The sequence below is a fragment of the Mercenaria mercenaria genome, chromosome 13 (genome assembly GCF_021730395.1).
Source record: "Mercenaria mercenaria strain notata chromosome 13, MADL_Memer_1, whole genome shotgun sequence".
Taxonomy (NCBI): domain Eukaryota; kingdom Metazoa; phylum Mollusca; class Bivalvia; order Venerida; family Veneridae; genus Mercenaria; species Mercenaria mercenaria.
The window spans coordinates 27092418-27106814 of record NC_069373.1 but is presented as its reverse complement, the minus strand read 5'-3'; the positions used below and the strand labels follow the sequence as shown (position 1 = coordinate 27106814).

The window sequence follows — 14397 nt, the reverse complement described above, 5'->3', positions numbered from 1 at the left end:
CCACAAAGACTATGGCTTTGATATTTTGTAATGTAGCATAATTTAGTGGTTCTCTACCAAGTTTGTTCAAATTACCCCTCTAGTGACCTACTTTCACATTTCTCAAGCTACATCCTTCAAATTTGAACCACATGCATAGTTTTGTGTACTGGAATGAACTTTGATCTTGAGATTGACATAGTGACCTACTTTCACATTTCTGAAGCTACAGGCTTCAAATTTGGACTGCATACATATTTTTGTGTTCTGAATTGAAATTTGACATTGATTTTTACCTGTTACCTATTTCTCAAGCTACAGCCTTCAAATTTGAAGCACATGCATATTTCTGTCTAACGAAATGAACTTTGACCTTGAAATTGATCTAGTGACCTGCTTTCACATTTCTCAAGCCACAGCTTTCAAATTTGGACCACATACATATTGTTTTATACCGAAATGAAATTTGACATTGATTTTGACCTTGAGCTGGACATTCAAAAATGGCTCAGTGGATGGCGCCAAGATCACTCTGTAATCTCTTGTTAGGTTAATAGGTTAAAGGTCAAGGTTAGATTAAACCAGAATGGTAGAACTTTTGTTTACAGTGAGCATATAATTTCTGTTCCTTGTGCAATTACTGAATGCATCAAGGGGGGCATTTCGTGTTCGACAAGCTCTTGTTTAGTTCTGAATTGGATGAAATTTCCTGATAGAGTCAGATATAAAAAAGCAATTTTGGTTTACAAGTCTCTGAATAATATATGTCCGGCATACTTAAACACAAATTTTCATTTTTACATGAAATAAAGACAGTAAACCTAAGGTCGCTTGACCCAAAACTGAACTTGTACTTGCCAAAACCAAACACAGAATTTTATAGGAAAAGTCTTGACTATTTTGGTCCTAATATATGGAATGAATTTCCTGTTGAAGTTCGAAATGCTGAAACCTTACATTCTTTGAAACAGAAATATCTAGCATACTGGAAAGTGTCACAGGTGTAAACATTGTCTATATTTTTAATAGTATGTTACATCTTTACTTTCTTTGTACATACTTTATATAATGTCATTAATTTGTTAACAATGTAATTATCTTTGTAATTTCTTTTTGTTGTAAATAATGTATATATTATGAAGAGGCTCATTTGGAAGATCAGGTTTTTACCTGAATGCGTTGCTTCTTAAAATAAAGTCTTTATTATACGCCCAAAGGGGGAATTCTATATTTCAATATTTATGCACTTTTTATACTTGTTTGTGTCATTGTTTTCATTATTTTAACAATTTTTAGTGATATGTCTTTGAATAGTTGAGCGTTCTTGCCCTCCGACAGCTCTTGTTGTAAATAGTTTAATCAACATTTATTGTATTGGGAAAATGTCTGTGGACTACTGCACTGGAGCCATCTCAGATGAATATGAAATTTATTTAAAAAGTCTTGATACAGTTCAGACTTTCACACTATACATACCTTATAAACTGCAAAGATCATTGAAATACTTAGTATGGGTAAAAGTAGCAGCTTTACAGTGTTATATTTACAATATTATATATATATTATTGCTGTGAAAATAACAAACTCTAACAATGTGGGGTACATGTGTATACTGAAAAGTTTCTATGTAGAGATTTTTGATGTTATATTATTTATACTTTGCATCTTTATTGTGAAAATAAATGCAATATAAGTCTGAGTAATTTCATATCATAGTTTGGGTTTGTCGTATTTAATTTTGCGTACTCCTTAAAATACCCTAACTTGGGATATAATGCTTTATCAGTGGGAGTAAATGACAAAGTTTTGATATATTCATAAGCACAGGTGGGATTGATAGACTGATACTTCATTTGGGATCTTTTTTGCATTTGGAGCTGACAGCAGTTTTATTTTGTGTGTTACTGTTTAGCATCCAGGTTTTAGAGAATTGTGGAGAGTATTTGTATACTGAGGTAGATGCTGTCATTAAGGTGAGACCTGAGGGCTGTCATTAACACTATAGCCCTTGTAACATTTAGAGGTTACGTGTGTGCTATAACCCTCCAAATATGTTCTTACCTCATTACACAGAGCTTTTTTCTGTAGTTTCTAGATCTATCTACTCTTCGTAATTTTTATTGGTGACATGACAATTAGATAATATGATTTACTTTGTAACTTTAGTTTATATAATTCTTTTGGAAAGAAAATATAAAAAAAATTCAATGTTGAAAGATGGAATCCAAAGGTGAAGTATTGAATACTTCACATTGAATACTTCTATAACAAGAAATTTGTATTTGATGTGTTTTTATATTGAAATTCTGTTCACATCATGATAATTCAGATTTGGAACATTCTTGATTAGAATGTCACCTGTCTAGATGGTCCATATTCATCAGTGATTTGAGTCTGAAATTTAAATTTAGACTTTTAAAGATTTAGCATTTCTATTTGCCAAAACTCTGTGACTGCCGCAACATTTAGAATGAAACAAATATAAAAATCACTTCTGGCCTCAAACTCACTATTTATGATAACTATGCAGAGCTTCATTAACAGAATATAATATGTTGTTACTTAAAAGTTGAAGAAACAGAAATGTTAATACTTCTTTGTCTAAGTCTAAATTTCAGTCCAAAGATGTTCATGAGTATGAACCCAAATAATCTATGCTGGGCTTTAAACAATAGATCAAATAATGTTATTTGACAAGTTCTAAGTCATCCCATTGGATGAATTTTAAATTAGTCTGTTAGATAATAGACACTCATTTTTATTTTATAGTTAATTTGTGAAGCATATTTTACTCTATATCTGTATTAGGTTGTAGTGTGTAGTAGTTGGAGAAATGTTGGTGTTGCAGGATTTTCACATTGACACCTATTAGGTTCTTAGGTCTTATTTATGCTGTAGGTACAAACTATATTGGGGCAATATTAGAATTCATGTTTGTCCAGTGCTGTAATTCATTTCCAATGGCATGTCGGCAAAACTATTCAATGGATTTTCAGATAACTAGGCTGAAATTGAAATTAAGTGTGTTTGTCTTTTACCTATCCTTCTTTTTAGCTCACCTGAGGCTCAGGGTGAGCTATTGTGATCGCTCACCGTCCGGCGTCCGTCCGTCGTCCGTCCGTCCACACTTTCCTTTAAACAACATCTCCTCCTAAACCATCAGGCCAATTTTGATGAAACTTCACAGGGATGTTCCTTGGATGGTCTTCTTTAAAAATTATTCAAAAAATAGAATTCCATTAGAACTCTGGTTGCCATGGCAACCGAAAGGAAAAACTTTTAAAAATCTTCTTGTCCAAAACCACAGGTCATAGGGCTTTCATATTTGGTATGTAGCATCATCTAGTGGTCCTCTACCAAGATTTTTCAAATTATTCCCCTAGGGTCAAATATGGCCCTGCCCTGGGGGTCACATGGTTTACATAGACTTAATTATGTAGGGAAAACTTTGAAAATCTTCTTGTCCAAAACCACAAGGCATAGAGCCTCAATATTTGGCATGTGACATCATCTAATGGTCCTCTATAAAGTTTGTTCAAATTATGCCCCTGGGATGAAAAGAGGCCCTGTCCCAGGGGTCCCAAATTTTACATAGACTTGTATAGGAAAAAACTTAAAAAAATCTTCTTCTTGTCTGAAACCACAAGACCTAGGCCTTTGATGTTTGGTATGTAGCATTGCCTTGTGGTTCACTACCAGTTTTGTTCAAATTATGCCCCTGGGGTGAAAAGAGGCCCTGCCCCGGGGTCCCAAGTTTTATATAGACTTATATAGGATTTTTTTTTAAAAATCTTCTTGTCTGAAACTGCAAGGCCTAGGCTTTGGATTTTTGGTATGTTGCATTGCCTAGTGGTCCTTTACCAAGATTGTTAAAATTATGCCTTTGGGATAAAAAGAGGCCATGCCCTGGGGGTCCCAAGTTTTACACAGACTTACATAGGAAAAAACTTTTAAAAATCTTCTTGACTGAAAGTTCAAGGCCTAGGCTTTTGATATTCCATATGTAGCATTGCCTAGTGGCTCTCTAACAAGATTGTTGAAATTATGCCCCTGGGGTGAAAAGAGGCCACGCCCCGAGTGTCACATAGTTTTTATATGAGTTATATAGGAAAAAATACTTCAAAAATTAACTGATCATACTTCCTAGACTGTTTAATTACCCCCAAGTAATTAGGGGTCACTTGACTGTAACCTTGGCTTACTGACCTACTTTCTTGTTTTTAGCTCACCTGTCACGTAGTGACAGGGTGAGCTTTTGTGATCATCCTTCATCCGTCCGCCTGTCCATCCTCAATTTCTTGTGAACACGATAGAGACCACATTTTGCAAGCAATTTTGATCAAACTTGTACAGAACTTGTATTGGCATGATATCTTGGTTCCCTTCGAAAACTGGCCAGATCCCATCATGGGTTCTAGAGTTATTGCCCCTTAAAGGACCAGAATTTGCTATTTTTGTGCGTCAACAATTTCTTGTCTGCAACCAAACTTGCACACAACTTATATCACCATAAGATCTTGGTTCCTTTCTTGAACTGGCCAGATCCCATTATGGGTTCTATAGTTATGGCCCCTGAAAGGGTAAAATTAGCTATTTTGACCTTGTCTGCACAATAGCAGCTTTATTTATGATTTGAGTTTTACCAAACTTGCACACAACTTGTTTCACCATAAGATCTTGGTTCCTCTCTTGAACTGGCCAGATTCCATTATAGGTTCCAGAGTTATGGCCCCTGAAAGGGCTAGAATTAGCTATTTTGACCTTGTCTGCACAATAGCAGCTTCATTTATGATTTTATTTTAACCAAACTTGCACACAACTTGTATCGCCATAAGATCTCTGTTCCTTTCTTGAACTGGCCAGATTCCATCATGGGTTCCAGAGTTATGGCCCCTGAAAGGGCTAGAATTAGCTATTTTGACCTTGTCTGCACAATAGCAGCTTCATTTGTGATTTGAATTTAATCAACTTGCACACAACTTGTGTCACCATAAGATCTCTGTTCCTTTCTTGAACCAGCCAGATCCTTTAATGGGTTCCAGAGTTATGGCCCCTGAAAGGGCTAGAATTAGCTATTTTGACCTTGTCTGCACAATAGCAGCTTCATTTGTGATTTGAATTTAATCAAACTTGCACACAACTTGTGTCACCATAAGATCTCTGTTCCTTTCTTGAACCAGCCAGATCCTTTAATGGGTTCCAGAGTTATGGCCCCTGAAAGGGCTAGAATTAGCTATTTTGACCTTGTCTGCACAATAGCAGCTTCATTTGTGATTTGAATTTAATCAAACTTGCACACAACTTGTGTCACCATAAGATCTCTGTTCCTTTCTTGAACCAGCCAGATCCTTTAATGGGTTCCAGAGTTATGGCCCCTGAAAGGGCCAAAATTAGCTATTTTGACCTTGTCTGCACAATAGCAGCTTCATTTATGATTTGATTTTTACCAAACTTGCACACAACTTGTATCACCATTAGATGTCGATTCCTTTTTATACACCCAAAGGGACGTATTATGTTATCGCCTCAGTGTCCGTCTGTCTGTCTGTTGGTTAGCAATTTCCCTCCCGCTCTGTAACTCTTGAACCCCTTGAAGGATATCAAAGAAACCTGACACAAATGTTCACCTCATCGAAATGACGTGCAGAGCGCATGTTTCAGATGGCTCACTTCAAGGTCAAGGTCACACTTAGCAAAGGTCATATGACTTTGTTTTGTGTGTATATTGCTCTGCATTTGCGTTGCATTGCCGTGCTCTAGTTTTTATTTGGCAGATCCTTCTTTTTGTTCACTTACAATAATTTTTAGCCCATCATCATAAGATGGTGGGCTATTCAAATCACTCTGCGTCCGTGGTCCGTCGTTCTTCTGTCCGTCCGTCCGTTAACAATTTCTCGTTATCGCATCTCCTCAGAAACTACTGGGGGGATTTTGACCAAACTTTGTCAGAATGATGTATTGGTACCCTAGTTGTGTCCCCCTGAAAATCAGACTGGTTCAATAATTTTTGAGTGAGTTATGGCCCTTTGTTTATTTTATAATTTACATAGATTTATTTAGGGAAAAACTTTGAAAATCGTCTTGTCCAAAACCACAGAGCCTAGGGCTTTGATATTTGGTATGTAGCATCATCTAGTGTTCCTCTACCAAGATGATTCAAATTATTCCCCTGGCCCCGCCCTGGGGGTCACATGGTTAATATAGACTTATATAGGGAAAAGTTTTTGAAATCTTCCTGTCAATAACCTACAACATTCAAATTTGGACCACGTGACTGTATAGTTTTGAGTGGCAAGATGAACCTTGACACGAGTTGTCCTTGATTTTGACCTAGTGACCTTCTTTCACATTTCTGTAGCTACAGCCATCAAATTTGGACCACATGCTTAGTTTATTGCACCAAAAAAAACTTTGACATTGACATTGACCTAGTGACCTACTTTCACATTTTTGAAGGTACAGGCTTCAAATTTGGACCACATGCATAGTTTTGTGTTCAGAAATGAAATTTGACCTTGATTTTGACCTAGTGACATGCTTTCACATTTCTCAAGCTACAGCTTTCAAATTTGGACCACATGCATAGTTTTGTGCACCGAAAAAAACTTTGACCTTGACATTGACCTAGTGACCTTCTTCCACATTTTTGAAGGTACAGGCTTCAAATTTGGACCACATGCATAGTTTTGTGTTCTTGAAATTTGGAACATTCAAAAATGGCTCAATGGTGGGTGCCAAGATCACTCTGTGATCTCTTGTTTTTTTAATTACTTCCCTTTTTTGTAGCTATAAATAGCTTATTTAGTAACTTTTTTATTATTGGCCGTAAGGAAAAACTGAGACCACTTTTCTGTGGTATAACATGGATGGTACCTCCAATTTTTAGGTGTATTTTGACATATCTATACCTTGTAAGATTTGTTTTTCTTTTTGGTTAAAGCAATGTTAATCAGGTGAGCGATATAGGGCCATCATGGCCCTCTTGTTTCAAGACTTATTTAATAAGACTGTAGACAGAGAAAGTTTGCTTGGGGAATATTTACCATTCTATCTGAGTGCATACTGTAGCTATATAAAATGTCTGCAAGAGATTTCCTTTAAGCAGAGAAAACTGGAAGTGACCTACATTATTGAAAAGAGATATTTATTTGTCTTGCTATGAAATAACTTACCTAAAAAATATTTGTTTTAAAAAATGGTCAAGTATTTTTATGTCCCCCCACCCCCACCCCCAGGGGAGACATTGTTTTTGCCCAGTCCATCCGTCCATCTGTCCACCACACTTCATTTCCAGTCCATTTGACCTAGAACCTTCAAACTTCATAGGGTGGCAGGGCTTATAGAATAGACAACCCCTGTTGTTTTTGGGGCCACTCCATCAAAGGTCAAGGTCACAGGGGCCTGAACATGGAAAATCATTTTGAATCAATAACTTGATAAAATTTAGCACAGTAATTACATGAATTTATCAGAAACTGATTGAATAGGAAACTTCATTTGAATATAAATGTTCCTTTTTCTGACAAGCCAGTGTAAATATTTTGAGTCGGGGCTATAATCTTGGGTTGGTAGGTAAAGGGCAAACACTTAATAATTTAGGCCCTAAATGTTCTCCTGAGACCATCATAATATGACGAGATATGGGCACAACCCAGATTGCTAGGTTCAAGGCTAATGACACACTTGGAGGTCAAACATCAATTAATTTTATTTCTTGTCCGCTTCATGTTCTCTAAATGGCCTGACTGATTTTCATAAAACTAGTATCAGTTATATACCTCATCATGACGATGTGCAGATGGCATAACTCAAATCACTGATTCAAGGTCACACTTGGAGGTCAAAAGTCAGGTTTACAGCACTTCACCTTCCCTGCATCAAAGTGGCTTCAGATGTATCACCTTTCAGTGGTAACTCTAGATTTAAATTAAGTGTTAATGTGTTTAGGGTGTGAGAACAGTCAGGTTACATTCAGTTTCCATGTTGTGCTGATATTTGGTGTCATAATGGATGGATATGTGGAGCATACTTGTGTTAAATTCATGTATATAACTAAGCTTTTACTCTGATTATTTGATGTCAGTATAAATATGTCATAATGGTTATGTGTACAGATACGTGTGTTAAATCCATATACATAACTGTGTGATGTCATCACTCTCCATAATTCCAAATTGCAAGTATTATTTGACAAACTGTGGGCCTGTTACTATATGCAGTCTGTATAATGTACACAAATACTAGGCTCTGTTTATTTAAATAGTAGAAATCCTTAATGCCTATCTTATGGTTCTCTGTTCCAGATCTGTTAGCAGATAAAATAGTCTGGTTACATAAGTAACACAGTTCAAGGTTATTACATGCATCTAGCAAGGCCTTACCATCAGACATAATTTGTTAAAAGGTCATGGTAAGCAATTGTTTGCTGGATTTTGCTCAGCTTTCTGTTGCTCAACCTAGAAAGTTAATATTTAAGAGGTTGACATTTCAAACTTGGGTACATCTCAATAAGAATTTGTAGAATGGTAATTTCAGAACACTAATATTTTTGAAATTTAGGTTTACACATTCATAAAACATTTGTAAAACTTAGGTTTGTCTTTCAGAATAGTGTGAATTGACAAGAGAAAATCACATGATTCATTTATAGGACAGTTTAGTAGACAGCATCCTTCACATAGTATATGTGCATATATGTTGAAATCTCAACCTCACTGTTCAAACACTTTAAGCCTCTATTGCCTGTTTGAGTTGTAGTAAGTGCATTGTCACTTTTTATTATTGTAATCATCTAAATTAAAAGTTAGAATCACTCAGAAAGACAAGGGGATGAGCTCTAGGGTTCCATTGTACATCTGTCATACCTTAAAGCTACTTAACCACAGTTTTGGTGAAATGTTCATTTCCACCAAATTTGACATAGAGTTTATATATGACACTTCAAAATGATAAAGTACGGGAAAATAAAAGTTAGATATTGGTAAAGATGCAAGAAGAATGTGAATTTTCTGTATTATTTCAAAAGCTACCATGTACTCAGTAAAAATATCTTGCAAAAACCTTATGTCAAAAAGTTTGTACCACTAGTCACTTTCAGAATACTCACTTTTTATGGATTTTTGAAAGAAATTATTTTTTGCCTAGAATGTGAGTTTGTCTCTTTAAAGTATTAGACCCCTAATAGAAATGTTTAAAAAGTGGCATTCACTTGGTATATTTTTAAAGTTGACCTTGTTTTGCACTGTGTTGCAATTTTAAACAACTTTCACCGTGCTGTTGTTTTATAAATTTTGTATAATTCATGATATTTCCTTAAGCTTAAGTAGAGACATATTTCAAAGTGATGGCCACTGTCCAAAATGTTTGCAGAGAATTCATTATACCATTTAATAAAAGAAATGTCAAACTATTGGTAAACAATTATAAAACACAAAATAAAACAGTATCATTTTTTAGTGTGCCTCATCTACACTTCTTCCACAATATGTAATCTAAAGAATAGAGAACTTTTACCAACATGTAACTCAGTATTTTTAAAGATGTCTAACTCTGCCCACTTCTATTTCAGTGCTAAATTCACTTTGAACAGCAAGAAATCACACGCAATTGCAAATGCAAAAGTTCCAATTTTGTTTAATAAACCAATAATAAGTCTTGAAAAAAGTAAAAACTTACTAAAAAAAAAGGAATATAAGAAAACTATTTGGTCCCAGCGGGGCATGAACTTATGCCCGCTTGAAAAATTTAAGTCAAAAGTAGGTTTATGGTAGGTTGAATACTCTTCAAAAGATGGTACACAATTACGGGTCTAATTACCTTAATTCACCTATACTGTACTAGGGTCTAATACCTTAATTCACCTATACTGTACTAGGGTCTAATACCTTAATTCACCTATACTGTACTACCAACATTTCCAGTGTTGTTGTGATAGGAAGGTGATCAGTTTTACTGAGACACAATCTTAATATATTGGTGCAACAGATGCCAGACATTAAAAAAAACAACACTTTGCACAGATATTAAAATGGTCATTTCAGTACATTATTTGTGTTTGCCAGCTATCAGCATATTGGTCCTTTCCTGGTAAGAAATATATACTTGCTTTTTATGAGCACTAAAGATATTTATATTGCAAACTGCGGATATTTAGGATGGTATAAAAGGATCTTTAAGTTAAATAAAAAGATGGTTGCTGGCTTGAGTGTTTTTGAACACATTGTGAAAACACCATGAATTTCTTTTTTATTATGCCACCCTTCAAAGATGAATGGGGTATATTGTTTTGCTCATTGTCGGGTGGTTGGAAGATCATTTTGTTCTTGATCAACAACAAGAGAATGCTAGGTCTCAGAATGGTCAATTGTGTAAGATCAGCAGATGATCCCTAATTTTATTGGAGTCGTTAGACCAAGGTCACATTTACCTTGAGACTGAAAATGGTGTGGGAGACATTGATTTACTCCAGTCTGTGTGTGTGTGTGTGTGTGTGTGTCTGTCACAAAGCTTGTCCGCACTCACTTCAACAAAATGTGTCTGCCAATAAGTGCTCGGCCAAGTCCGATTAACTAGCCAAATCGGCCTAGGCACTTCGGAATTATGGCCCTTGATTTACCAGAAACACTCAGATTTCTTGCGCAGTTTTACCCCTAAACCGGCGCCTATACTACTAGTAGTATAGGCATCCTTTTGGTGTCAGGAAAGCGCATGCACATGTGGATTAAGTAAACAGTATATAAAGACTGACTTACTATTTAGATGATTAGGCAGTTGACATGCGCTTTTCTCAAAAGCATCTCTAGTTTCACAGTGACCTCCAGTAGTTTGTGCTCAGTCATTTAAGAACACTTTGACCTTCAGTTGTCAAACTTCATAGGATGATTGCCTGTGGTCAGTAGATGACCCTAGTGTATTGGGGGCCAGTAGGTAAAAGGTCAAATTGACCTCGAAAATGAAAACATTCTAATCGCCCCGGCGTCAGCATGACCTTTCTTGGTTAAAGTTTTTCGGCAACCTTTGTTTTTCTGTCATATCTTTGTTACTATTGCTTATATCTTACTGTAACTCCACATAAACATTGTCCAGTATACAAACAAAGTATGTATAGGGGCTGAGCCCATTATACCCAAGGTCAAGGTCACCATGGTGTTATACTTAGGTTATTTTTAAGGTTAAAGTTTTTCAGAAACCTTTGTTTTTCTGTCGTATCTTTGTTACTATTGCTTATCCCTTTCCCACACGGATACGTTTATCACCGTATCTATCGATTACCGAACAGAAACGTATTGACCCGAGTCTATCGGTTCCCCGATAGAAACGTATTATACCGATTAACGGCCATTTGAACAGAATCGTTTTATCCCGTGTCTCATAATCAATCGCTTTATTTTCGTTCTTTTCCTAAAGAAACAAATTCCGGATGTTTACTAACTCAAAATATGGGATTTCGTCATCATTATTTACGTACAAGATCATGTGGTTACTATTTAAATTTATCGAGTACTTAGCAAAGAAAGACACCGGAGTTTTTTCCTACATGTGCACGACGCTACGTCATGGAAAATTACTGAGAAAACTGCTTGCAACTGGCCGGTTCGCGGGCTTTCCTCGTTCTAAAAATAACAACCATTTAACATCAAAGTATTTTTAAATGTGTTAGGTCATGAAGGTCACGCGTGATACATGCGGATTTCCCCTAAACAACAATTTGTGTATACGATGGCTTGGAATTTATGGCCTTACATAACGGGAAGTGTTAATCAAAACAGAAGGACCGCGGCTTTCAAATATTTTATGACACCCCAAGAGTTAATTGCTGCGGAAGTCACCCGTGATGTACCGACGTTTGATCATCAAAATATTACGTAATATTATCTTAAAATTTTTAATTTTTAGCACAAGAATACTGTAGTCGGTTACGAGGCTCGATCCCAGCGATCTTTTTGCACTTTCAGAAATTTTATGATCCGTTATTTTTGTAGTGTTATTCAGTTTGATGGTTGTTTTTTTTTATAAATACTTACCGATTCCGATTCGGAAGATAAGTCTATTAACTATAAATCAAACTTTCAAACATCAAAATGAAATTGTATATGAATTTCAATGTGAAAGTAATCCAAAACAGAATTTTATGCCTAAAAATATATATTCCCGTACTTTAACACTTTATATCTTCGAAACTCAAAGAGAAACTACAATAAATTTTGTATCATCGGAAAGAGAATTTAAATTGCTATAAACTTTATATTGACAAAGATAATGTCAAACTTACAGAAAATATTAAAATAATGACATTTTTAACGTAAGTGTGTGTAATCACAAAATAATGCCAACACCTCTGTTCAGATAAGACAGTCACCTTTATCAGCCATATACCGATTATTGATTATTGATTATCACTTATCAGTGTTATGTAAAAGAGGTTACTTTGGCTTCTGTTCTGTGTGGTAAAGGGTTATATCTTACTGTAACTTTACATAAACATTGTCCAGCATACAAACAAAATATGTACAGGGGCTGCGCCAATTATACCCAAGGTCAAGGTCACCAAGGTATTATACTTAGGTTATTTTTAAGGTTAAAGTTTTTCGGCAACCTTTGTTTTTCTGTCATATCTTTGTTACTATTGCTTATATCTTACTGTAAGTTCACATAAACATTGTCCAGCATACAAACAAAGTATGTGCAGGGGCTGGGCCCATTATACCCAAGGTCAAGGTCACAAAATTGTTATACTTGGAATTATTTTTATGTTAAGTTTTTTTGAAAGCTTCGTTTATAGACATATCTTTGGTACTTTAAAAGATAATGAATTGAAATTAAAAATATTTCTTTATAATCATCATCTGCATGTTTGGTTACAAACCCCAGATCTCTAATTATATTTTTGACAGAATTATGCCCCTTTTGTACTTAAAGTTTTTTTGCAATCTTCGCTTTCTGGAAATAACTTTAATGCAATATAAGATAAAGACTTGAAACTTAAAATTTATCTTTATCATCATCATGTGCATGTGTGGTAACAATCACCATAACTCTGATTTGTATTTTTGACCAAATTATGCCCATACTTAAATATTTTAACAAACTTCGTTTTCTGGACATAACTTTGGTACTGTATAAGATAATGACTTGAAACTCAAAATATATCTTTACCATTAACACTCTAGAGGCCACATTTATTACTGTATCTTGTTGTTACTATAAATAGCTTATATTGTAACTTCTTTTATTACTGGGGGTAGGGAAAAATCAAGACCACTTTTCTGTAGTACAGTATGCATGTTACATCCAATTTTGAGGTGTATTTTGACCTATCTCTACTGGTAAGGATTTTTGTGTGAACTTAGATTTTTTTTTATGATTTACTTTCCTTTGTTGTTACTATAAATAACTTATATTGTAACTTTTTGCAGTCATTTTTTATTTAGCATAAATGTTTGCCTCAATGAGACAGGGTGTCATGTGCAACTCCTAGTCCTTTTGACAGCTGGCGGGCTCGACATGTTGCCCATGTGCATCTAGTTCAATTTATAACTTACATGCAAGCAGGTTTCTAAAAAACTAGGCCACATGCTTTCGTACTTCATATGTGTCTTCAGCATCATGAGTTAACATCACAGGACAAGTTACATAACTTACTTTTATTATGTCAGAATTTTGTCCTTTTTTAACTTAGAAATTTTGGTAAAAGTTCTACATGTATACATAAGCATGTTTCTCAAAATAACTATGTCAGATACTTTTAAACTTCACATATGACGTTTGTGTCATGAGTTGACCTGAAATGGCAAAATAATAAATCTAGCTTTTATTTCATGATCATTATGCCCCTGTTTAGCTCACTGGAGCACAAAGTGTTCTGGGTGAGCTACTGTGATCGCTCTAGAGCTAGATATTTAAATACCTTTAAACAACTTCTTCTTGGTGTGCAGCATAATTACATGGTCCTCTTTCAAACTTACTCACTTGGGGGGTCTAGAGCTAGAAATATAAAGACTTCTTCTCATGAATCACTGGATATAAGTAACCATTATAAAGACACCTTCCAAAACACCTTCAGCTTCCTCCAGTGGTCTTTGTGCAAAGGTCAAGGTCCTGAACCTTAAAAACAATTTCAGCTAAATAAGTTTAGAACCCTATAATGCAGGACCTTCAAATGTGATAGCTTGATTGGGCTTATGAAATGGAAGGCCCTGATTGTTTTAGGGTCAGTAAGTGAAAAGACAAGGTCACAAGGGCCTGAATCTTGAGAAATGGTTTCTGCTCTTTAACTTGAGAAACATTCGACCCAGATCCTTCAAACTGGATAGCATGTTTGGGCTGATAAGTTGATGACCCCTATAGGTTTGGGGATTAGTAGGTCAAAGGTCAAGGTCATAAAAATCACAGGTCAGAAAATGGACAAACAGCTCTGAT

The 14397-nt window shown here is 35.4% G+C and overlaps 1 protein-coding gene across 8 annotated transcripts in view; it reads left to right on the top strand.

Moving 5' to 3' along the window:
• LOC123529246 (molybdate-anion transporter-like) overlaps nt 1-14397 on the top strand; it is a 172472-nt gene that overhangs the window by 121233 nt on the left and 36842 nt on the right. For 3 of the 8 annotated variants that reach the window (XR_006682088.2, XM_053521368.1, XM_045309482.2), the window contains exon 13: nt 1892-1952. The exons of 3 other annotated variants lie outside the window; for them this stretch is intronic. Coding sequence is in view for 2 of the 5 variants with exons in the window: in XM_053521368.1 (XP_053377343.1) it covers nt 1892-1952 (61 nt within the window). In the remaining 3 variants the exon portion in view is untranslated. Of the gene's footprint in view, nt 1-1891; nt 1953-8282; nt 8390-14397 lie in introns of all 8 variants that reach the window. 2 more of the 8 variants (XR_008366701.1, XR_006682089.2) reach the window with 1 other exon arrangement.